The 26892-nt window shown below is 47.8% G+C and overlaps 1 protein-coding gene across 1 annotated transcript in view; it reads right to left on the bottom strand.

Moving 5' to 3' along the window:
• KIF1A (kinesin family member 1A) overlaps window positions 1–26892 on the bottom strand; it is a 2508766-nt gene that overhangs the window by 973965 nt on the left and 1507909 nt on the right. Inside the window, exon 31 of the mRNA XM_086944020.1 lies at window positions 907–1025. Coding sequence (XP_086800146.1) covers window positions 907–1025 — 119 coding nt within the window. The remainder of the gene's footprint in view (window positions 1–906; window positions 1026–26892) is intronic.

Raw genomic sequence — 26892 nt, forward strand, 5'->3', positions numbered from 1 at the left:
GGGCAGGTGTGGGAAGCAGATGGCTGACCTTCCGGATTTTCCTGAGCTGGAAGGAGCAGGATGAGATCACGGAGCCGATATGAGGTCGGAGGGAGAGTTCGGCATCAATAATTACGCCGAGGCTTTTTACAGAGGTGGAAGGGATCGGCGAGGGGCCCAGTTCGGAAGGCCAGAACTGGGTTCCCCAGGAAGAAAAGCTGGAGCCCGGGAGGAGGAGCTCGGTTTTCCCGGGGTTTAGCTTCAACTGGTTGGAGTTCATCCAATCTTGGATATGAAGCATAGCAGAGTGAAAATCGTCTATTGCATTGGGAGAATTGAGTGGAAAAATAATCTGCAAATCGTCGGCGTAGTTAAAAACTGTAATTTCCCAGTTACGGAGTGAATGGAGTAGGGGCTGGAGGTACAGATTGAACAGGAGGGGAGACAGGGAGGATCCCTGGGGGACCCCGCAGGTTGTGGGGGTCTTGGGAGCTGTGTATGGGCCCAGGCGGACGGCTTGGGATCTGTCAGATAGAAAAGAGCAGATCCAGTTGAAGGCGGAGCCCTGGATGCCAGCCTGTTCGACACGGTTGAGCAAGATGTTATGGTCAACCATGTCGAACGCGGCCGAGAGGTCCAGGAGAACGAGAGCCTGGGGGGTTCCTGAGTCGGCATTTCTCCTTAGTGTGTCGAGGACAGCTAGGATGACGGCTTCAGTAGAGAATGACGGCCTGAAGCCGGCCTGATTAGGCTCCAGATAACCAGAGGACTTTAACAGAGAGTTTAACCCTGTCTTTCATATTGATAAGTGATTAGCTGCCTCCTGTTGAGAATCCTTTCTCTTCTCCAGAGAGCCAGCATTTCAATTGCCCCCACACCCCAAACCAGCTTTGGACGACATGCCCTTGACAACATGTTTCCGGTTACCTTAGTACATCTTTGCACAAAAGTGGGAATGGGTGCTGCTGGTAGTGTCCAAACACCTCAAAGACGATGGGCTGGCACTTGATGTATTCCACAAAAGATTTGGTTACCTCCACGGCAATCTGCAAAAACATGTCAAGCAAACAAAACACACAGTGACTATTCTACAGTTGGAGGAGAGAAATATTTGAACATTCGGAAACTTAAATTCATAAACATGTCATGCTATTTATACGTATTTAGAATACATAGCACTGTCTAAAAGATACTTGAGTAGTAAAGCACTGCATCCTTACTGGCTGATGTATATACATTTGTTTATTTTGCACTTTAATATACTGTGCACGAAGTCCATAAGGACTTCTGATGGCTGTACATTTTAAGCAGCATAAAAAATGAAATGCAGTGTTGCCATACCCATGATGCATATAGGTATATAGAGGTAAGTAAAACATGGAAAATCATAACAAAAATACATTATTTATAGAACAGTGGGTAAAGTAACTCTGAATGGTACATTAGCAAGATGGAAACCTGAGACGAACTGCTCAGCACTTGTCAAACATATCTAATAAACTACTAGCTTGAGGGATAGCTCGATGAGATTACCATTCAACACTTTAGTCAAGATTCTACTGTTGAATAACAAGTATAGCAATTCTGTGAAATACAGGCAGCAGGCAAACAGGGCTAAGAGCAGTAAAATGTAATCTTTCTAAAAGTAAAAGACAGACAGATGATGAACGGAGGGATCTGCGTTAAATGCATTAATATTTTGCTCACCATGCCACCCCAGTTTGGACCCAAACATATTCAAATCAGTCTTGAACCTGTACCTCATGGGAACAGTCCAGTCCGAATTGCCAAGCAGGGTCCTCCCTGGACCAGAAACTAGCATCCTAGAACCGGTTTCGGGGCATCACCCCAAAATACTAGATGTAAGGTTAGAAAAATACATTATATTTTTGGGAGTTTCTAGTTAGTTAAAGTTTGTAAATTCCTTTGTAGCCCGAATGGGGTAAGGTCTAATATAACCACATCATTGACGTACATCATAATGTGGATTTTACAAGTAGATGTTTTTGGAGGGAAATAATAATGTGTGAAAAACAGTGGGGGAGAACACTTGTGTATAAAGAATAAAGCAGGGGAGCTAAAAGGCAAACTTGCCTCAGGCCGTTTGGTATAGCTATTGGTCAGGTGAGTCCTTCCTCTCTCCCCATTTGTACTTGACACCATGTTGCTGAGTGTAATGATATAATATTATGGAGAAGATTATTTGATATTCCAAATTTTCTATGATTTTTCCAGAGTGTAGATCTGTCTAGTCTGTCAGACACTATCGTAAAGTTTACAAAGACATAATAGACGATCTGCGATTTTGACACAACATATTTATCTCTTACTGTTTGTAGCACCGCTATGTTGTAGGTATTGAGGGTTTTAATCGAAACCCAGCTTGATTTATAAGGATCACTCCACAGGAGAAAGCCCAGTCCATCAGATGTTCCAGGACACTGCCACAATGATCCTCCCTGTAGCATCCAACAAGACAATGTGTCGATAATTGCAGGGTAGGAACCTAGAACCCTTTTTATAGATTGGATCACGATGCTGCTCAGCCATGATTTAGGGATTTCTCCGGTAAACAAAGCAATGAGAATATATGGGGGCTAAAAACGTATTCAAGTCTTCTGGGTTGCTTTGAAGTACTTTTATCGGGATCTGATCCGGACCCATTGCAGCAGAAGATCTAGCGTTTTGTATGTGGTATTCTATTTGCCGAGCTGCAGGAGCGAGGATGTCTTGGATATTTTTTCCTGTTTTGCTTATTGCTTGCTTCAAGCTTTCTTGCCTCAAGTTTAATTTATATAAATCATGTAGATATGTTTCCCATTCGGTTGGGGGAACTGGTGAGGCTTAAAGGAATGTCTTTGTTCCGGTTTCTTTGGCAATTTCAATTTCAAAAACTTTATTCGGTTATATTTCATAAATAACCATAAAAGTACATCAAGTCACATCAAGTTAATACATCTTCATGATTAATATTATAAAAACAGGAAACACAATATTTAGCATGGGCTAGCATTTAAAATGAAGAACTTTTATATGATTATTGTCTTACGTAGATAAAAAATGCTTTTAAGAAATGCTGAGACAGATGCCACTGAGAATATATCATCCAAAGTTTGTATAGTTAAAAAAGCTGGGCGGCACTGTCTCATATTCATATATTTTAAAATAGCCATAATCCATCTTTTCCTGGATATTGAGTAAAATCTACAGAAGAATAAAATATGGATATCCGATTGAGTGGAGAGATTATCACACGGACATTTACAGATTTCCTTAGTCCAATCATTTATAACAGGAAAACTCATCAGTCTGAACAATATTCCAAATCTAAATCGGGTCAACAGAAACCTTTCCTGATCTTTCATTTGGAGGTTTAGAAATGGCTGAATAACCCATGGTTTTAATATCAATTGATGGGCGATCACAGTCTTTTTTAACAGTTCTGTTTGTTGTTTTCAGGTTCTCTAAAAAAATTAGACTTAGCTGTTTCAGTGCTTTTCTGAAGAGATATTAGACATCAACAAGGGATTTACATCAAATTCAGGATGATTAATACTATCACAGGGCGTGGATTGGACGCCGATGGCGATGGTCGCCTGAGAGCTCGGCTCCGGGACTGAGCCCGCATTGATCCTGCAGATCGGAGTCCATGGGGCACCCTAGTCCCCGCAAACCGATGATCGGACTGATTGGGACCCACTGGGACACCCGGTGAAACTTGAAAACCGGTTGATCCGACGGAAAATCGAAGTTTGGGGACCCGCGGAGTGCGACTCAAGATGGCGCCCGGACCTTCTCGACTCCTTGGCCGGGACCCTTAATCCGGAGGAGCATCGTTGGGCACGGCGCACCCTCCGCCTCCTATCTCCCTATGATGTGATGGTCTGGGTGTTGCTTTACTCAGATACTGAGCACGGTGACCGATCCCGGACGATCTGAGATCCGGACTATCGTTGACTTTGGAACACGGACGTCTGGTGACCCTGTGTGTGGAACCGACCCCCTGTGCCGCACCCGGCTGCACCCCGCCGAATGACTGAACTCCATGGGCAGCACGGCGCCTTGGCGCCACAAAGTCTCCGGCGGTGTTGGTGACTCTCGTTCTAGATCCTCATCGGCTAAGCGAACCTACCCGACCTGGCGCCGATTGTCCCCGCCTCCTTCTCGGTGCCCTCCGACGACACGGTGGTGGCGCGGCCCGGGGTTGCGGAAGACCGACAGGCCCTGGAGACGGAGATCGACGACCCTCGGCTCCACGACGATCTGCCGGGAGGGACATAGTCGACGCCCGCACTCGGTTGTGCCTCTGACTGACTTTTCACCGTGGGACTCCAGCGCCATGGGAAAACCGAGAGGACCCAAAGGGACCACTCCAGCTGCCTCAGATTCGGAGGCGCCGGACAAGGATGATCGTGGAGACCCGGAGAGCTCTGGTGGCCCTCACTTGCAACAACAATTTGACCGGGTCCTGGAGGCGATAGCGACCACGCGCTCGGCCCTCCAGCAGGACATCGCCCAGGTTGCGACAAGCCTGGGCCTCCTTAGAGCGGACCATGGTAAGCTCTCGGATAGAGTCAAGGAGGTGGAGGGCTCTGTGAAGACCTTAGAGCCCGCGCAGAAGACCCTGGTCGCGACGATGAAGGATGCCCTATCCCGGATTGAGGCCCTGGAGCGGCGAGCGGAGGATGCGGAGGGACGTAATAGGCGAAACAACATTCGAGTGGTGGGCCTGCCGGAAAAGATTGAAGATGGCGATATGGTGGCCTACTTGGAAGCCTGGCTCCGAGACACGGTGGCTCCGGAAGGCCTGTCCTCCTTCTACACCCTGGAGCGAGCACACAGGGTGCCAGCGAGACCGCCGCAGCAGGGCCGCGCCCCATGGCCGGTGGTGGCACGGTTGCTGCACTTTAGGGACAGAGACCTCATCCTTAATGCCGCCAGACATAATGGCCCTTACAAGGTGGAGAATAGCCAGGTGAACATTTTTCCGGACTACACGTATGAGACCCAGCGCAGACGGTCCTCTTTCCTGGCGATCAAGCGCGAGCTCCGGAGCGAGGGCATCCAGTACTCGCTCCTGTTTCCCGCAAGGCTCCGCATAATCGTTGATGACAAGACTCAGTTCTTTGATTCCCCGGAGGAAGTCTGCAACTGGCTCGAACTCTATAGGGCTGGTAAAGATGGTTTCAGCTCGTCATCGCAGCTGGCAACAGAACCTGGAAAGCGACGGCGGTCCAAAAGGCTTCGGAGTCGCCGTGGCCAGACGGGCAGACCTTCGACTGTGGAGACGTCGGCGGAACGGAAGGGAGTGCTGGAGATGTTGTCTACGCTGTCTGGTTCGCGTGAAGGCCCCATTATTGAGGAAACGGACCCTGAGGACGAGGGGGCGCCAACGGACTCGGAGGAATCGGTGACCGACAGTGTCCACATGCCGGTGGTCACTCCTAACTCGGTTGAGGACCTTTTGGATGGACAGGGATGATGGGGTGAGCTACTTCCATTTGGGTGGGGGTCCGCAGCGGGGGTGGCAGGGATAGGCGATTGCCCATGAACTCCGGTGTAAATAGGGAAGGGGTGCCCTGCTAGTGACATAGCTTTTGTTTTGGGCTCACTATAGTCTCGGTAGCCCGAGAGTCGAGGGCCCATTACCGGCGCCCCGCCCGCACCTAGCCCTTAAGGCCTTCCTGCGGTGGCGACCGCAGGATTAGTCGGGGATTGTGGGATTGTTAAGGGTATGGTTTGGATGGGAACTAGATGGTACTATTTGGGTCCTGTTCTGGGGAGGGTGGGCAGGGGTTTGTTCCGAACGGGGGTTGTTGTTTTTTGGTTGGTGAAAATGGCCGCCATCAGTGTTCGGTTGATTGTTGCTCTTTGTTTGTTGGGACCGAGGTGGAGAGACCCGGAACGAACGATACGGGACAATGGCTGATATTGCTCATGTGAAAAGCATTACTTGGAACGTACGAGGGCTTCACACTATGTCTAGACGCCACAAAGTCCACGCTTATTTAGTGCGTAGAGGGGTGCAAATGGCGCTGCTGCAGGAGACCCATCTCAACAAGGCGGAAGGGGCGGCGCTACAGCGTAGATGGAGGGGGCAGGTCTTCCATACTTCGTACTCAGCGTATGCCAGGGGGGCGCTGATTTGGATCAGAGCTGGGGTTCCATTCCAGGTTACGAAATCCGTGGTGGACCCAGAGGGTCGCTACGTAGCCATCTCAGGCACGATGGGGGGATTGGACCTGAACGTTTGCTGTGTTTATGCGCCTAATGTGGACCAGCTTGCCTTCCTTTCCGGGTTATCGGGCTCGTTGGCCCACTTCTTCTCTGGGCCCCTCCTGCTCGGAGGGGATTTCAATTCAATAGTGGACGTGGAGGCCGACCGCTCGCACCCCCCCTCCCTGATTCTCCGGTTCACCGTGTGGCTAAAGGTAGACGGGAATGGCAGACGCACTGGGGGCTCACGGACATCTGGAGGGCACAACACCCGATACTAGGGACTACTCCTACTTTTCGGGCCTGCACGAGTTGCACGTCCGACTGGACGGGTTTCTGGGCTCGGTGGAGTTGACTTCAGCAGCGGTCCGATCTGAATATTTGACCAGGACCATCTCAGACCATAACCCTCTCCTGCTGGACCTTCGCTGGTTTCCCGGGGTTCCCGCTGTGCCCACCTGGAAAATGCGCCCGGAGATCTTGGAGGACATAGTTTTTAAGGCGGACCTAGAGGATAAAATCTCGGAATATTTTACGTCCAATGGGGGTACTGCGGGATCAAGGGCGCTGGAATGGGACGCCTTTAAGGTGGTGGTCAGGGGCTACTGCATTTCTAAAAAGGTGGGCATGCGGCGCATCATCCTTGATGATTTGGCTGCGGCGGATCGGAAGCTCCGTGAGTTGGAACTACGCCGCCCCGGGCGTCCTGAACTCCAGGAGCTCACGGCGGCGGCGAAAGAGGCGGTGGCGGCGGAGGTCGAGCGGTTGCGCTGCTTTGACTATAAGGCCTATACTGCTAGGTCGCTCGCGGAGGGGGACAGATCGGGTGCATTGCTGGCGTGGTTAGCTAATCCCACACGCCAAACTTCCCTAACGACGTCCATGCGCACGGCGGAGGGGGCCGAAGTGCACACTCAGCCTGAGATCCTGAGTTGCTACCTGCGCTACTATGAACACTTGTACCGCAGTTGCTCGGCCAGAGACCCCTCCCTGATTGAGGACTACCTGCAACCCCTAGAGCTCCCAGTGGTCGAGCCGGACGTAGCGAAAGCTCTGGGCTCCGACATCGAACTGGGTGAAATCCGCAGTGCCATTAAAAAGATGGCGAGGAATAAGACCCCGGGCCTAGACGGCCTTCCGATTGAATTTTATTCTGCCTATGTTGACCTCCTGGCGCCGAGGTTGCTGATAGTTTACAGAGAGGCGAAGCGGCTGGGTCGGCTCCCCGGCTCGATGTGTGAGGCCTTGGTGGTTCCCCTTCTCAAACCGGGCAGGGATTCATCCGACCCGGCGTCCTACCGTCCTCTATCCATGTTGACGGTCGATTATAAGATACTGAGCAGCATATTGGCATCGCGGCTGCTCGGTCACATGCGCTCTCTGGTACACGAGGACCAGGCCGGATTCATTCCCAAGCGGAACACGACCATGAACATCCGCAGGCTGTTCCGTTTGCTGGGAGAACCGCTCGTGGACGCCCCGTGTCCGGTGGTCCTGTCGGTGGATCTGGAGAAGGCCTTTGACAGCTTGGAATGGGACTACCTGCGCAGTGTATTACTGCGGTTTGGCCTAGGCGAGGGCTTCGTCCGGTGGACTACGGTACTGTATGCCTCGGCATCGGCCAGGGTACGGGCAGGCCCGCTGATTTCCTCGCAATACCTGGTGAAGAGAGGCACGAGGCAGGGTTGTTCACTGTCCCCGCTTCTCTTCGCACTGGCGGTGGAGCCACTTGCGCTGCTGCTCCGATCGGGGGCCCACTTTAACGGTTTGCGGACACCATCGGGCCCACATTATGTCTCGCTGTACGCTGATGACCTGTTGCTCTTTCTTGAGGACCCGATTGATGCCTTGAATGGAGCTGCATCGGCGCTCACGGCGTTTGGGGAGGTTTCGGGCCTTCGGGTGAATTGGGCCAAGACCTGTCTGTTCCCGGTTCGCAGGGGCACGCCCAGCCCCGATATCAGTAGGGAGATTAGATGGGAACCTGACTGCTTCAAGTACCTGGGGGTGTACGTCTACCACGACCCGGCTGACCTCCTGGATGGGAACATAGCTTGCAGCACTCGCGCACTGCGGGGTAGCATGGATTTCTGGGCTACCCTGCCGCTCTCAGTGGCGGGGCGGATCGCTCTGCTAAAAATGGTGGCGCTCCCTCAGCTGCTGTACTGTTTCCGTGCGCTGCCGGTTTGGATCCCGCCGGCCACCTTTCGCCTGCTACGGTCAATGGTGGTGGGATTCCTCTGGGGCTCGGGCCGCCGGAGAGTGGCCCTCAAGACCCTGACAAGGCCGAAAGCTGAGGGCGGTCTTGCGGTGCCGGACTTTGAGAAGTATTACTTGGCAGCGCAGCTACAGACCTTCACTCAGGAGGTCGCCAGGGAGTTCCGAGGCCCGGAGACCGGGAGGGGTACAGGGATGGCTAGGCATGTTATCTCCTTCATCGCGCTGCGTCAACGTTTGGCCTTACAAGACCTGACGCTTGAGGAAAAGACCATTCGACTATGCTGGAACCGCGCCCACGCCCGGGGACAGTTGCGGCTGCCGTACGCACCCGAAATTCCTCTGGGTATGTTGACGGCCCTGCCTCACGGCGGTGATTTGTCACGACTAGCGGTCTGGGAAGACGCGGGTCTGCAGCTGGTAGGTGACCTTTATGAAGATGGGGCGCTACTGCCCTTTCAGGAGCTCATTGACCGCTTCGATGTTCCTCGTGGCGACTTTCTTTTGCACACTGCCCTGGTCCGAGCGATCCAAGCGCACTGGAAGAACGGTTTGGAGGAACCTCCTACATCCCCAGTGTGCCAGTATGTCATGATGTCCGCGGGTACGGTCAAAGCGGTCACATGCCTGTATAACTGACTGGTCAACGAGGGATTAACCCCCCTCACCACCTTGAGAACCCGCTGGGAGGCGGACGTAGGGAAGGAGATACCGGAGACGACTTGGTCACAACTCATGAGGCGGGCCTGGAAGGGCACGCGCCACGCCCGCTTTCAATTGGTCCACTTCTATGTGCTCCACAGAGCATATTTGACCCCGGCGAAGATCCAACAATACTTTGCCACGGACTCTGCGGACTGCCCCAGGTGCCGTGCGCCTGGGGCAGACCTCCTCCACATGTTGTGGTCCTGCCCGGGATTGTCCTCCTATTGGCTTGAGGTGGGGGACACCCTGAAGAGGGTGACGGGGAGGTCCTTCTCGGTTGATGCGGTGGTGGGTCTCCTGCACTGGTTTCCACATACCCCCAAAAATAAAATGTCTAGTAAATTCATCGATCTAGGGATTCTCCTTGCTAAGCGGGAGGTGACCAGGAACTGGAAGGCAAGGGTTGGTCCAACGTGGGTCCGGTGGCACAGCGAACTTTTGAAATGGGCGGCAGGGGAAAGCACGCTGCGATACCAGTTAGCTAGGAGGCATCACAACGAGAAGGCGCAGGAGGCAGCACTAGAATGGGAGACATTAGTGCAGGCCCTCAGGGATTATTGCGCTTCCAGCTACTCTGAAAGTGAGGATGCAGCTCGCCCCGAGTCCCGATAGACGGTTGTACTTTATATGTCCGTAGCATTCCCGGGAGATTCTCCCATGATCCCTTCTACATTGCTTACCAAACACTGATGGCGGGGTTGGGGAGGGTTCTGTTTAGTTTCTAGAATTTGGGGGGGGTTTCTTTTGCTTCTTTTCTGTAGGATGGTTTAGAAAAGCAGATGACGGACTGTGGATCATCCGGACCGGCCTTGCCCTCCTATCGGGCCCTCACTGGTAATCGCCGCCCGACCCTCGGGTTGTGGGCTGAATGGCTGTGTAACGGAATGTCTTACTGAGAGGGGATGGGATGTGTTCTATTGTTTTCGATTGAACTTATAATGCTGGTACACTTTGTAACTTTTTACTGATTCCTGCAATAAAAATATATTTAAAAAAAAAAAATGAATAATACTATCACAGAATGCCTTGATGTAGCACAACCATTTTATCCTGTTCACTCCATCTAATTTCAGGGCATCCCCCAGGATGAGGCGATTAAGGTAGCATTTTTCAGTAGTCCATACCCGATGCCATAAAAGAATCGGTTGCACCTTAATTAAATCTTCTAGATAGGCAATACCCAGTTCGGTATGACAATTGTAACTAGACGTACTCTCTGGGACAGCTAGAAGATATCGCAAGAAGCCATTTTCAGTTAATTGTAAGCTAGTGGCGTTGTAGTCACCCCAAATTCCCGCCCCGAAGGTTGCCACCGCAACACAACTAGCTTTATATATATATATATAGAAGCTCTTTAACTTGTTTTTTCCCCATCTTTTTGCTGAACGATTTGAGGGCCATTATAGATTTGGAAAATAGCATATCTCTAGCTTTAATTGCACTGCTCCATTTACCAGTACAGTCAAACAAAATCCCCAGATATGGGAATGTTGGGGTATGGTCTAAAGCAGTGGTTCCCAAACTTTTGACTCCTGAGGACCCCCATTGAGTCACCACTGGAAGCCGGGGACCCCCAAGCAATTTGTATGAGTTAAATTTCAAATATTAAAACAGTAGTTCGAAAAAAATACACATGTGCACACAAAGTAAATACTCAAAGTACTAAGGATTTTAGGGCCAGATGTTCGGCCATTTCATTTAGCGCCTCGCAATTGGTGACACATTGCAAGTAGCAAATTGCGAGACGCTAAATGAAATGTACAACAGTGTGTTTAAAACTGGGATTCCCAATGGGGTTGCAAATTGCGAGGTTCATTAATATTAATGAGCTTCTCGCAATTTGCGAGCCCATTAGGAATGCCAGCCCTCACAGGTATGGTGGACTGCTGGGCTCTGTAGGCCACCATGTCTGGGACTGCTTTTAAATAAAGCAGTTAAAAAAAAATGCAGCCCGTTTACCATGCATTTAAAAAAAAAAAGAAAAGAAAACGTTTGTTTCATTTTCTACGGGCAGGAAGAGGTATCTGGGACCATTGCCTGCCCTTAAAAAATAATTTTGCATGCATTTGCAAAGGGGAAGGGGACCACCCCTTCCCATTTGCGAATGCATTACCATCTACTTGAAGTAGGTGGTAATTGCGAGTGTTTTGCGACCGCAAAACATTTGTACATGGTTTTGAAACTCATTATTTGGAAAGGAATGCCCCTTCCAAATAGCAAGTTGCAAAAACTATTTAGCGAGTCGCGAACAAATTGTGACTCGTGAAATAGGCAATGTACATGGCCCAATAGGTTTTTGAATTCTCAAACGGGTTCACAAACCCATTTGCGCATGTAAAAACGGATCGTACATCTGGCCCTTAGTATTTTATATTGAAAAATAGCCCCTCTGTCACATGTATTTCATTTATTTTATAGCATCTCTCATACCATTGTAGGATGTCAGAGCACTTTACATCACACACATATAGAGACATTGAATCATACATGTAAATCAGTGTGTATATAAAATGTTTAAAGAGTACTTGGTCTGGAAAGCACAAACTCAGGATTTAGAACATAACACAGTGGCTTGCACTGACTTTAACATTAAAAATGTATTTCCACCCAAATAAATCTTTTTAGCAGCATCAGGATAATGAATAACTGGGAAGAAAAATAAGTTACTAACTGGTACCATGCAGTTTGCAAGCAGCTCTTTGATGACAGTTATAGGTCCCTCTGCTACATTACGATTGTCACTTCTGAAGTGCACAGTAACGAAAGAATCTCTGTGACAAAAGCAGTAACCACCAACCTATGCACATAAAATACTGCTTTTTAAAATGCATGTTACACGTTCTTTGCAGTAGGCACATCAACCCTCTGTGCTACATTAGTTAAGTCAAAGCTGCCACTGAACAAAACTCTGCTCACGCTCCAGCAGGTACATTAATCACTGGCATTCTCTTGACACTTTTATTCTTGCTGGGGAGCTGCTAATCATACAAGAAACTTTTCTGTGCTTTTAAAACTGTAGCCTAAGGACCCCCTGGGAATGTGTCATGGACCCCACTTTGGGAAACACTGGTCTAAAGGAATCAAACCTATGAACATGTTTTTTTTCTTCTGTTTTACGTTACCACCACAGTTCATAGAAAACGTTTTAGTGCAGTTTACCTGTAGATCTAGTTTAGTCATAAAGGAGCTAAAAGGGGTAATCATAGTCTGCATGGCTATGGGGGTTCTTGCCATAAGAACAGCATCGTCTGCATAAATAAGAACAGGTATCTGACGAGCTGAAACAATTGGCATATCAGTGCAGTCCTGTAGTAGGGTTTCCTCCAGGTTGTTTATATAAATAGAAAATAAAAAAGGTGCGAGGACACACCCTTGCCTCACTCCCCTCGCTATATGGAACACTCTTGTACACTCCCCGTTTTTACCATATCTAACCATTGCACTAGCCCCATTATACAATTCTTTCATAAAATTAATGCTGTTTTCCTCCACTCGGAGACGGGTTAAAATTGTCCATAGTTTGCCATGATTTACGCTATCAAAGGCAGATGTCAAATCTAAAAAAGTTAAAAACAATCTTCCTCCCTTAGCCTTAGTGTATTTCTCTATTAGTATAGATAGATTAAGTACTTGTTCGATGGTTCCAACTCCTTCGCGGAATCCATATTGGAGGTCGCTAATAATGTTATGTTCATCTGCCCATAAATGCAATCTATCTAAAATGACTACCAATAATTTTAATGGTGGAGTCAAGCAAAGATATGGGTCGATAACACACACAACTTGCTCTATCTCCCTTTTTGAAAATAGGGATGATGGTCGACTTATACCAAGTACTAATCAATCCTATTGTACAGGCAGCATTAAAAGTTCTAGTAAGCAGTGGTGCCCAGAGGGATACATTTTTAAAAAAAATGTCCACTGGGACACCATCGGGGCCAGGTGCCTTTCCCCCTGGAATTGAGTTATTGGCCTTAATAACCTCATCCAAGGAAAAGTTGAGTTGCAGCCCTTCAAGGCCCTTCCCCTTAACCGGTGATTCTCTCAGAATATCAGTGGTGATTGGAACTGGGCTATAAAGTGTTTCAAAATGCTTGACCCATTCATCCTCGGTAACAGTAATCTCAATCCGAGCCTTTGTATTATCTTTAAAAAATGGGGCATTAACTGCCTTCCAAAAGGCCGTCATATCCTTTAGTTCAGAGGCCTCCAATATTGCAGTCCATGCTTCCCTCCTCATCGAGTCTCTTTGAACTTTGAGTGCAGTTTTATATTCTTTGCGTCAGGCCCTTATCTGGGTCTGATTTCTATCATGCCTGTGCAAAGCCAATTTTAGTTGCTTGTGGGCCTTACTTCACGCTGATTTGAACTAGCCCCTTGTTTTCCTTTGGGTCATATTTTTCTTAGCATTTACCCACAAACCTCTCTTTATACATGCGATTATTTCTCTAAAATTAATTATGATATCTACATCATCAGATGCCGTATCCAAACAGACAGAAAAACTCTTACTACACGCATTAATTAGATTGCTAAGAAACTCATCGGGAACCACTTTGGACCATTTTAAAGCGTATCCATTCTGCCTGGCGATTTCTAGGTCTTCAGCCCAAACCTCAGATCTTTTATGCACAGTCAGTTGAGGGTCGGATAATTCTATCCTGATAGGGAAATGGTCGCTTAGGGGAGATTTTAAAACATAACCCGCAAGGCTATCCCTATAGCTCATGGAAATTAAAATAAAATCAATTGTAGAGAATAAACCTCTGCCATTAAAGGTAGCAGAGAAAGGTACCTTAGTGCTACATAATTCATTTGAGAACCCTAAATCATTATTAAACATAATCTCATTTAAAACAGTCCCCGTTACTGAGTGCTCAAATTGCGACAATGTGGTATCCCTATCCACCGTTAGCCCACAATTTCCTGTTCCTGCTCTGTCACAAAGGGCACAATTGAAATCACCGCCCCATATGATAATGAACTGTTTGTGATCACTGTTGTTTATGCTATAAAGTTTAGAGTTCAGGGTTTTCAGCACCACATGTATGTCTAATACAGGGATATTATTTTAGAAATTTACTATCAGTATACAGACGGTGGTGTTAATATGTAGTACAACAATATGATAAAACCAGTTATGATAATAGAGCTCAATTGTTTTACATTTAAAATAGTTTGAAATGTACATGCATAGTCCCCCCTTCGCTCGGCCATGTACAGATCCTATGGCTGGGATGAATATAGATTTAAAACCACTCATATGATGTTCTTTCATAGCCCATGTCTCCTGCAGGCATATAACATCACAATTATTAGTTCATTTTTGCCAATTTGGGTCATCTAGTTTGGCCTTAAGGCCAGCTATGTTCCAAAAAATAATGGACCATTTATCTCCAAGCCCTCCGTTTAAACCTAAGTTATGGCACACAACACTTTCTTTAGGGGATACTACAGAACCCCCGCTTGCATTTACCTTCCTCTCAGTAATTACGTTAGGCTTTTCAGGGGATCTAAGGTCAGTAATGGACCTACTAGGTTCTGCTCTCTCGCAATCAGAGTTATTGTTTGTTGTACCCCCACTTGGAATTTCTTCGATTGTCAGTGCACCATCCAAATTTTCAGAAAGGACCATCGCAGATACAAGATCATCGGGTTCCACTAGTCCAGGGGTATTCAAATTATCATAATAAGCCTTATATGGCGGGATCGGAGAATTATCTATACAAGTTTCAGTAACAATAAATTTATACCTCGTTGTCAATCCACACCCCCCAGACCGGATAGACAGTCAAAACGATTACTGATTGGTGCATTGAATGTATACCCTGCTAGTTGAGTATTAGGGTAATTAGAGGGAAAATATCCTCGATGTATGTTAGCTAATAGGGCACCATTAAATAGGCTTCCTAATTGATAATCATTTCTTTCATAGCGTGGAAAGTTGGCTCTATATCTACCATACAGAATGGGGGCCGGTAGGTAGAAGTAGCTTAAGTCTAAGGTAACGATTCCCCCAAGATTGTCACAGTTCTGGAAACCATAATAAACTCCACAACTCGAGGGTCTCTGAAATTCACTATAATACAGTCTCCTTCAATGTTTTTTGCCTTATGTCCCACCCAGCTAGTTCTCTGGACGTTCATAATTTCCCCTTGTAGGTCTGGGTCTAGGATATGTCATGAAGGAATCTATACTTATATCAATCTCACTTACAACTATAATGTTGGGTAAGTCTCGGGGGTGTTGAGAGGTCTGTATAATCTGGGTAAGGGGTTGTTCGGGTGAGGGTACTGTCGCAATACTCCCAAGTGAAGATCTTCTTAAAAATACTGGGTCGAGAGAAATGCGATGTACAGTTAAATCAATCTCTTTTTCCAAGGCTGCTGATGCCCTCGTTATAAAAGCATCTAAAGTGCCGGCTATACTTCCTCTCCCTCCCTTACATCCTGATTTGTCAGATTTTTTTACTCTTGTTGTGTTTAGAGGCCATTTCTAGCAGTGCAACAACTAATTATTGCTAAGTCAACAGGGAATGTTACAAATGTCCCATAATCTTACTGTAAAACAGGGAGTTTAAAAGACAAAACGAATGGCCCAGTCCAGTCCCCGTCGGGCCCCGGACGGCCACAGACTGCCCGCCCTTTGCCCGGGCTTCGCCCGGCGTCCCGCTCGCGACCCGCGAGGCGGGACTTATGATGTTTTTATGCGCCTCATGGCGCGGTTTGCTGAAGCCCGGGCGGCATGGGCTGATGGGAATTGTAGTCCCCAGCCCGCTCTCCACTCGGCTGCGCTAGAATGATGCCAAAAACTAGCGAGGCAGCGGGAGGCAGGTAGGCGATTCCGGTGGCTGGGTAGCAGTACAGCAAGGGTGCACTGCAAGCAGGGAGTAGGCAGGATCGGCAATTAAGCTCCAGTATATCCGATTATTTTTTTGTTTGGCTGCTATCTGGATATCAACCCAGTTTTGATCCTGTTGAGTTTTCCGGTTATTTTCTTTTTCCCGCCAGTTGCGATTCTTTATGTTTTTGATTTCTTGGTGTCTAATATCTGAAAAATGTAAAACTGTAATTGGATTAGTTTGTTTAGTGCAATTGAACCTTTGTCTGGGTTCTTTCTTTTGCGATTTCCCGCTTGCTATTTCGGTCATTTTGGGATATCCTGCAAGGATAGCACTATTTTGTTAAGGACTAATTCAAAATGTATTATTGGGTCTGAGGAAATGGAAGTCAGTAATACTTGGGCAGTGACAACTGCAGAATGTAAGTTGTTGATTGTCGTTGAATTCCAGGGCATCTGCCCTTGAACCAGGTTCACAACTATAGAACTGTGCAAATGCGGGATAGACCATGGAGAGATAGGTATCAATATTATTCCTGTTTCAAGATATATTGCATGATCGCTTTCCTGTGTGAATTTGGAACTCCATTTTAGTAATTGCCCGAATAAATCTTGGCTGCAAATCATGCAATCTAAACTTGATGAGCTAAAGTTACCTTTTCTCGTGCAGGCCGTGGGAATATCTCCTTCTTTGCATCCATTTAGGATAACTCCATTTAATGCTGGAAGAGAGGAAAGTAATATATTCCCGCGATTATCTGCTTTTATCCCTGAGGGAAATAGTGGTATCGGGATTGACAGAGCTTCCTCTTGTTCACCGTATTCCCATTTTTCTAAGAGAACATTGGAGATTTTCCCGTTAAACTCTCCTGTTGGAAAAACAGAAGGGAATCCTTTTCCTTCAACCACCATTTCAATTTCCTCAAATATTTCAAACATGAGAGCGTCCTTTTGGAGCCTGGAGGGATATAGACGTTAACAATTATCAAATGTTGCGAAATGTACATATTTTCATTCCAGTGCTTAACCTTAATACATTGTATGTTCGTCAGATGCATAGTGAGGACTTTCGGATAACAATAGAAATCTTCACGTAAAAGGATTGCAAGTCCACCTTTAGCGTGACCCAGGCTAGCAGGTTCTGCTGGAACGTCGTAAATGAAATAGTCCTTTTGGTCAAAGGTTTTTGTTGTCCAGGTTTCTTGTAGGGCCACCATTGCCGGAGTGTTTTCCACCGGAGTGCAAGTTTCACCGGATTTCTCCCTGCTATATTCCAGAACGCTATGCTCAAGCGTCTGTTAAAAAAGGAATTTATTTCCCTTCCTTGTTTGTGGCTGTTTAGGTTCTCTGAAATCCATGAACAGTGATTTTTCTTTGGTGTTAGCTCCTTTTTGGCTGTTTTTTTATTAAAGATCTGTCTCTCTCCATTCTTTATCAAGATGGTTAAGTTTTTGTTGGTGATTCTGATTTCAGATTTTTGGAGCAGCTGGATAATTGGTCATAGTGATGGATTATCATTTTGTTATTCTCCCTAGATTTTTTCTGTGTTTGATTTTCTATGTTGTTTACAACGGCAACGTCATATCCATTTTTATGGAGGGTCTAGCTTTCTTCTAGAATTAGTGCCGGAATCACGAGTGGAAAATTCGACAATGGCCACTGTGGTTTTAGACCAAACGGGAAGGCCACTAGTTTTATTTCCGAGCTTGTTAGTGACCTAGCAGATGGATCCTACGGATGAGATTTGCTATTTTCCCTTGGTTTAATGGACCATTTCCTGTAGAGAATAAGGGCCTCATTAGGATTGCGGTTAATCCGCATCCTCCGGGCCGGCGGAAGCCACCGCCGGCCCGGAGGATGCAGATTAACCGCTGCGGACAGAAAAAAGACCCCCCGCCAGATTAGGATGGCTGGGGGATCTTTTTTCCGTCCGCCGCTTTTCCGGCGCGGTCTCCTTCCGACCGCGGCGGAAAAGCTCTAACATGGCTGGCGGTGTCTATCAGGCACCGCCAGCCATATTAGGATGGCGTCGGTCCTATTCCTTTCCACGGTGGCGTTTCCGCCGTGGAAAGGCATACAGACTTTTCTTTGGGGGCCCGTTGAGGGCCCCCAGGGGTGAAGGGGGGGGGGTGCACATGGGGGTACCTATGGTACCCCCCTGCCTATGCGCGCACAAAGCGGCAGGCACCACGCAGTGCCTGCCACTTCGTGCACGCAAAAGAAAACATGGTTTATTTAACATTGCGGCGTGTGCTGCTTCAAGCAGCACCCGCCGCAATGTTAAAGGGTGGCGGTAACATCCTAATCTGCACGGAGGGACCGCCACTGCCCCTGCGGACGGTCCCTCCTACTCTGGGGTGGCGGACGGGCACAGGTCCATCCGCCATCCTAAGGAGGCCCATAGTCGGGTATTTCTAAAAAGCGTGTTTGGACCTGCTGTTCCTGTAGAATTGCGTCCCCAGAGATCTGCTCGGTCGGTTGTTCAAGAAACAGTAAAGGTAGCTAATTGTCATTGAAAGCCGTGGAAAAACATGGGGGCAGGCGGTTTAGTTGTTTATAATTCTCTCTTGCTTTAATTATTTAGTGACGATGGCCGTTATTATATAGATTTGTTAAAGGTTTTATAGTTTGCTCTTTTTCTGGGGTTTTCTGTTCGAAAGATATAAGATTCGGAAATTTTAACTTCTGCACCTTCCGTTTAGAGAATCTTATAATTGCTTTCTTCTTAGTCCTTTTCCACTTTATATTGTTGTTTCTCTTTTCCTTTCTTACTGAGACCAGGTCAGGCAGGTCTGCAACTGAGGTTTAAATTTTTGGTGTTTCTTCTTTACTTGTAAAATGATTGTTAAATGGTTCATTAGGACCCTGTTCCTCATCGGAACAGTTTAGCCCGAACTGCCAAGACAGGTTCTCCCTGGACCGGAAACAAGCATACTGGAACCAGTTTCGGGGCATCACCCTAAATTACTGGAGGTAAGGTTAGAAAAATACATTATATTTTTATGAGTAAAACAAGACCAAAATGACAAACATTTAATAAGTAGAACCTGAGTTATGAATTTGTAAAGAATACATCAAAAAGTAGTGCTTTGAAGAAAATAGAGCTTAGGAGTAATTTCAGGTAGCGCTGGATCGTGGTAAATCCAAAGTTCTGGCTGACCACAATAGGGGGAGGCATCCTACGGGACTCAATGCAAAGACAGAGAGTGACAAAGAAACAACTAAGGCCCATTTATTTTATTTATATTCAAAATTCACCATCTCCACCTACAAAAGTCACAAACCCCTTCTCAAGCAAAAAATAGCCCTATCACCCTTCAACCAACTTCCCTTCCCAACCTTTCCACCCACAACATGTCCTCCCACCAACAAAGAAATCTTCAGTATGAAAGGGCTTTGAGGACACCCAGCTCAGTTTTAATGTCAGCCACCTCCGGGCCAGGATCTGCTGCCCGCGCCTGAGCAGCACCAGCTTGCATAGGGTTGTGGTGGAGGAGGTGGTTGGATGATGACTAGAAGGGTGGCTGGTGGTATCCTTGGGAGCAGAGGACCCGGGCTGCATGTGGCGTTGGCATGGCCGGATCGGAGTCAGTCCTGGCTGGCGGACCAAGAAACTAGAGGCTCATGCTTTTTCCTCTTCCTCCTCCAATGCCACCAGCTGGAGATATTCAACCGCCACAGCCTCCAAAATTTGGTGCCACAACCTGGAGTTGCTATCTTGCTAGCTCCAGCAGCAGAAGTAGCTATATCAAGAAATAAAAACAAAAACTGGAATTGTGATGCTCAGCACAAACACTTACTTATACTGTCTATAGTTGCACAGTATCAGAACACTGCAGCCCCCCTAGGACCATTGAAATTTAAATTGGTTATGAAGAATTCATCATAGGGCCACGATTTTCCCACCCTTGCATCACATAATGCAACAGCACTGACTGCAAGGAATTAAGCCAGGACACCAACATAATCAAAAAGCGGTGTTAATTTAAAGGATTTCATAGTGAAACTGAACAGACACTTTGTGTGTTAATACATGAATTATCTGCCAGTAATGAGTAAGGCATGTATGCTGCACAATTAATACTTGACTATGAAACATTAACAGAGCAATGCTGGACGGTATGCTACTCTGTAGCATGTTTTAAGGAAGGTGTAGCATGGTTTGATAATTACAATGACCCTGTGTAGGAAGGTGGCTACCTGACTATGGTTACCCCAGATTTTTTGCCCTGTGTTTAGCTGGTTTTCGACTTAGTTGGCCTGGTTCCCTGCTAATCAGGGCCCCAGGCTATCTGCTCTCTCTGTAAAATGGATTCCATGTACCCTAGGTGCATAACTAGATTGGCTTGGGTCACCTTATCAGCCCCTGTACAGAGCACTATAGGTGCCCAGGGCATAGGTGCATCCAAGGCCTACCAGGGGCTGCAGCATATCTTTTGCCACCCCTGGCTGGCTATCTAAATTGACACAACTGGCTGATCACTCAGCTGGGGCAAGTGGGTGTAATCACCCCTTGCTTAGATATAGTATACCTATATCTAAACCTATATCTGGACACATATATAGCCTGTAAGCCACTCCTATGGAAGGCCTCATCAATCCTGGAGGCAGAGTGCGTGGTTTTATGTGAGATGGTGCTCTGGCATGAGCTGAGCCTGTCTGTAGCTGTCGGGAACAACTCCCTAAGCTGATCCGGGATAATGCCAAACCATATACTATTAAGTGCATTATAATCCTCGCGGTTATATGTTAACTTTGGTTTGGCTTTATCAAAACATGTCGTGTAAGGTGTCATACGAATTGGAATACTACCCCCTCGCCAGTCCTGGCGACGGGGGTAGCATTCCACCCCTCTAGAGGGGACGACATGTTACTTTTGCTAAAATGCGGTTGATTTTTAAAAGAGCCTCAGATCCACAAAATGGATGCTTCTGCCACAGACACATGTCTGACCTCCTGCTGCTGACCGAAACTCAGCAGAGGAGGCCTGGACAAAGGATTTCCTGTCACAGGGAGGTGTGACACCACCCCAGACAGGAGATAGTGGATTGTAGCAGGGAGGTTTGAATGAAACCAGACAGTGCCTGGGGAGCACAAGGCTTCCCCTTGCATAATCCTGTCAAACCGGTTCTGGGGCAGCCCAGCCCCAGCTCCAGTGAGACCTGGACAAAGGAAAGGGGGTGTAACCACCCCCCTTCCTGGTCCCACCCATAGGGGAGGGACCTAGCAGGAGATCCACCCCTCAGATTGGAATAAGAGGGGGAGCAGTGCCAATGCAACTCAGATCATCCTAAAATCAACTTTAAACTAAGAAGACGACTGGACTTCGACATTCTGATGACAGAAGACTGAAGAGCATCTCCCTTGTGGCCTAGGAGGGGCCACCCTGTGAACACAGGCATCACCCAGCACCTCGACGTCTGCTTTGCCGCCGCCTCCCGCCGGAGTCCGAGTGCAGAGCCTGACAAGACTCAGCTTCCCAGACTTCTCCCAGCCCGATCCACAGTCCCTGCAAAGAAGGGACCCGTGGAGGCACCGAGAGACGTGGGAGCGGCCATCTTGAAAGACCCCCGAGACGCTGACTGCGCAGCACCCGAGGCACCCTCGACTCTGTGCTTTGGGGTTTGAGAAGCCCCACAACCGAGCAGCATTTGCACCAAAGACCAGCCCTCCAGCATCTCCACGATCTGCGTGGGGCCCTTTTGCTTTTTGCCACTCGACTCGCCATCCCGGCCGCTTGTCACGTGGTCAGCGGCCATCTTGGCGACGAAACCTACGGTTTACACTGTGGGTCTGGTTGCTCCAGACCTGCCCTCGCTCCTGTAGAAAGGAGTACCCGCTCTGACCTTGCTGGTCCGAGTAATAAGCCTTTTTCACTTTCCCCGTGGCTTGCGTTAGCCAAGGCTTGTTTGCTTCAATCGAGTTGCCGACACCGCCATCAGCTAGAGCCTTCAAGGGACAGCTCGTGATCGACTCCTGGACATCCTTGACCTCTTCGTGTCCACGTAGCTGCAGAGAGAAGCAACCCCTGATCACCTGTTTGCACCCGACTTTGCCTGGTTCCAATCTGGTTCCACGGTGGTCACTGGTCAGTGACTTTGAACATTGTCCCCTCTGCTTTCAGGTCTTCACCACTTCAGATCCACCCTTGGATCCACCGGACACTTCTGCTTCACAGCGCCTGCAGCTGCAACAGCTTCAAGCACCAAGAACCTGCGTGACAGAACCCGACGCCACTTCGACCCTGTGCACCCACGGCCTGTGGGTGAGGTAACATTGCAACGCCGGTGTCTATACACTGGTACACACCTCTAGGGTCTGTGTCTAAAGTTTTGTGTTCCTAGGTTCAGCGGAAGTATCTTTTTATTCACTTTAACTGACTTTTACGCACCATTGACAGTGCATTGGTGCGCGCCGCACTTTCCGTGCTGCACCCGTCTCCTGTGGGCTACTCCCGACTTCATCATTGCTAGTCCTGACTGCTCCCAGCGAATCTCTAGGCCCTAGGCCTAACCATTGTTCGTAAAGTGTTACTTATACCACTTTTTTTGATATATGGTCTGAGTGGCCACCCGCCCTCATCCATAAACGTGCAACTTTGTATGTGTAACAGTGCTTTTGATTTAACGCTTGTGCCCCTTTCCTCATAAAGAGTACTGGGGAGTAATTTAGAAATAAATACATATATTTTTATAATATATACTTGTGTGGTGTCCTTTCATTTGATTACAGGATTGTATGTGGTAAAACAGCTCGCTTAACACGACCTCTTAAGTTAAGCCTTTAAGGCTGCTTAGTCCATGCTACCACTAGGATAGCTTGTCTACAAGGTTGACTTACAACCTGACATCTTTGGGGTTTGTTTGGACTGATACCCAGTGGTTCCAGAATTGGAAACACTACATATCAGGCCAACTTCTCACATTGGTGTGCAGCGGTGCGGATTTGAGCTTGCTGTTGTTTTACCATTGCAATCTTTATCAAATTGAAAGATCACATCAAGTACCTCTAGGTACATATAAATCAAAAGCTTAGCATATTAAGTTCTACTGAACTTAGTAGTTGTAGATTAAAGGGATTAGCACACCCTGACTACAACTCACTAGCAAAGTACAGTAGGAAACCACTTAGTGTAGGTAAGTGCACCACTTACACCTCACTAGCAGTCATGTCTGATACAGGTAGAGCTTCAGGCTCTGCTCCTGTAATAGTTGATCCTATAGGGACAACATCCAGATATGACAACCTTAGCCACAAAGACCTGAGTGCCTTGTGCACAGCCAGGGGGCTAAAAAAGGGCAGAGGCCCTACCATTCCTTCCCTAGTAGCTCTCCTAGAAAAGGATGACCTAGATAAGGTGAGCCAGGCTCCCTTAGAATCAGGTGAAGGGATAAACTCCCCTGAGAATGAGGATCTTCCAGATGAAGTAGTGGAGGAGGAGGAAGAGGAAGACTCTGATTTAGAAGAGCCTGAAGATCAGGATCAGGGGGGAAACCAGGTACAGGTTGCCAGGCTTAACGAGGCCAACTTGGACCTACATGGGAATGGAGAGGGCCAGCACCACTCCAGATCTCATAACCACATTCTCCCAGGTAACAGAAGGGAGAGATCTCTATCAAGGGACTCTCACCTTTCTAGTGCCTCAAGAGAATCTCAGAGAGGGATGACTCCCTCCCAGAGAAAAGAGCATAGGGCCAGAATGAGGGCTGTCCAACTCCAGATAGAGAGGGAGGAGGTAGCTCTGGCTCAAGCTAAACTTACCTTAGCTCAAGCTAAACTTACCTTGGCTAGGGAACAGAAATTAAGTGGCTTAGATGCCACTGGTGGCAGCAAAGTTCCTAAAGAGAAACCCAGGTCCTATGATAGTAGAAACCTGACAAAGATTGTGCCCCCCTATCAGGAAGGGGATGACATCCACAAATGGATGACTGCTCTGGAGAGAGCCTGCATGGTACAGCAGGTTCCTGAGGAACAGTGGGCAGCAATCTTATGGTACTCCTTTTCAGAGAAAGGGAGGGATAGGCTCCTCACTGTCAGACATGAGGATGCCAGCAATTACAAAGTCCTGAAGAGTGTTCTGATAGATGGGTTTGGCTTAACCACTGAACAGTACAGGTTAAAGTTCAGAGATACCCAGAAGACACAGACTCAGGACTGGACTGATTTTGTTGATTGTGCAACTAAGGCTCTGGAGGGTTGGCTGAATGGCAGCAAAGTACATGACTTCACAGGATTGTATAATTTGATTATGAGGGAGCAGATCCTTAGTAATTGTCAGAACCAGCTCTTACACCAGCACCTGGTGGACTCAGATTTGACCTCTCCCCAAGAATTGGGAAAGAGGGCAGATAAGTGGGTCAGAACCAGGATTAGGCCTAAGAATCAGGACAATAACCAGAAGAAGGAGTCTACCAAGCCTCAAGATAAGGGTGGGGATAAAAGTAAAGAAAACACTTCCCCAGGGCCCCAAAACTCCAAGAAGGGGGGTGGGTCCCAAGACACTTCATCAACTGACAAAAAGCCTTATTGCCATGCCTGTAAACAGGTTGGGCATTACAAAACAGACAGCTGTTGTCCCAAGAATGGCAATAAAGAAAACATACCTCCAAAGCCAGCTCCAACACCTCCTGTTACTGTCAGCAGTAATCCCCCAGGAAGTGGGAGCACACCCAGGAATCTGGGTGGGTTTACTTTTGGAGCCCAAGGGGACCCTGGCCTATCCAGGTCTCCATCCCCAAATGATCTTGTCTATGAGACTGGCATGGGGTTTGCCAACTTCTCTGTTTGCCCAAATACCTTGAGCAAATATAGACAAGAACCCATCATCAATGGTTTGAAAGTTGAAGCTTTTAGAGACACAGGGGCTAGCATCACCATGGTGGCTGACTGTATAGTCCCCTCTAAGCAACTTTTACCAGGTGCCACATACCAGGTAACAAACATTGATGGTATCCAAACAAATCATCCCATGGCAGTAGTAAGTCTCAGCTGGGGAGGTGTCATTGGCCCAAAGAGAGTGGCAGTGTCACCAAACTTGCCTGTAGACTGTCTACTGGGTAATGATTTGGAAATCTCAGCCTGGGCTGAGGTTGAACAGGAAATCCATTCTAGAATGGTAAATTCCAATGGAAAGGTTAGTGGGGCTGTACTGGCTATAGCCCCAATTCAAGATGTCCTTCCTGAAAAGGTTGGTAGGGCTGAGCAACTCTCTGCCCCATCTTTACCAGAAGCTCTTCCAAGACAGAGTAGCAAAGCTGTTATGATAACAGCAGAAACCCAAACTGAGTCTCCTCCTGAAAAGGTTGGTGGGGCTGTGATGGCCACAGCCCAAACTCAAACAGATATGTGTGTTGTGAAGCCTGAAATGATGGATCACTCCACCCAAACTGAGAGCATGGAGGAGGAAGAGAAATCTCCCCCTCACCAGACATTAGGACATGATCAGCCTCCTCAGGGACCTGATCTTACCCCTGATGAAGGAACTGCCCCAGAGGTTGTTAGGCCTGGCCTGACAGAGCCTCTGATGGCAGTGGACCCTTCTCAGGTGGGATCCAGTCTGGAGCAGGTAACCTGCCCCTCTCTACCTTGCCTTAGTCAGCCCAGGGCTGCAGAGGACAAGAAGGACAGTGAGACCCAGAGGGCCCCCTGTCAAATAAAGCACCCCCATCAACAGATTAGGGGCACCAAAACTAGTAGGCCTAGTAAGGTGAAAACTTTAAAAACTCCTGAGGGAGCCCCCTTAAAAACAGTTAGGGACCTCCCACAGATGGATTCTGTTGGGCACAGCCAAACCTGGGACCCAAAGGGCCCAAACCTGAACTGTCCCTCCAGCAAGCCAAACAGAGGGACCCAGCCTCCAGCTCTAGGTAGCCAGAGGTTGACCCTGAGAGCTCAGTGCAACTCAGTTGAAGAAAGAAAGGCACACATGGTGGAAGATAATTGGAGGAAGTTGAGCCCAAAAATAGTGGAGCCTCACTTCAATACTCCATATGCAAACCAGCCTTTAACTTTGCATAAACACACCCAAGGTAGTGATTCCCTATGGTGGAGACCCTCTAATACCCCTAGGGTGAGGGACTGCTCAGTGGACCATGAGACAGGGGGTACCCATGCTAGTGCAGGTACTTCCTTATATGGCCACTCAGGCAATAAAGGCTTACCTGGCCAAGGATAGCCTTATCTCCTTTCGTTTGGGGGGGGGTTATGTAGGAAGGTGGCTACCTGACTATGGTTACCCCAGATTTTTTGCCCTGTGTTTAGCTGGTTTTCGACTTAGTTGGCCTGGTTCCCTGCTAATCAGGGCCCCAGGCTATCTGCTCTCTCTGTAAAATGGATTCCATGTACCCTAGGTGCATAACTAGATTGGCTTGGGTCACCTTATCAGCCCCTGTACAGAGCACTATAGGTGCCCAGGGCATAGGTGCATCCAAGGCCTACCAGGGGCTGCAGCATATCTTTTGCCACCCCTGGCTGGCTATCTAAATTGACACAACTGGCTGATCACTCAGCTGGGGCAAGTGGGTGTAATCACCCCTTGCTTAGATATAGTATACCTATATCTAAACCTATATCTGGACACATATATAGCCTGTAAGCCACTCCTATGGAAGGCCTCATCAATCCTGGAGGCAGAGTGCGTGGTTTTATGTGAGATGGTGCTCTGGCATGAGCTGAGCCTGTCTGTAGCTGTCGGGAACAACTCCCTAAGCTGATCCGGGATAATGCCAAACCATATACTATTAAGTGCATTATAATCCTCGCGGTTATATGTTAACTTTGGTTTGGCTTTATCAAAACATGTCGTGTAAGGTGTCATACGAATTGGAATACTACCCCCTCGCCAGTCCTGGCGACGGGGGTAGCATTCCACCCCTCTAGAGGGGACGACATGTTACTTTTGCTAAAATGCGGTTGATTTTTAAAAGAGCCTCAGAT

The sequence above is a fragment of the Lissotriton vulgaris genome, chromosome 11, assembly GCF_964263255.1.
Source record: "Lissotriton vulgaris chromosome 11, aLisVul1.2, whole genome shotgun sequence".
Lineage (NCBI taxonomy): Eukaryota > Metazoa > Chordata > Amphibia > Caudata > Salamandridae > Lissotriton > Lissotriton vulgaris.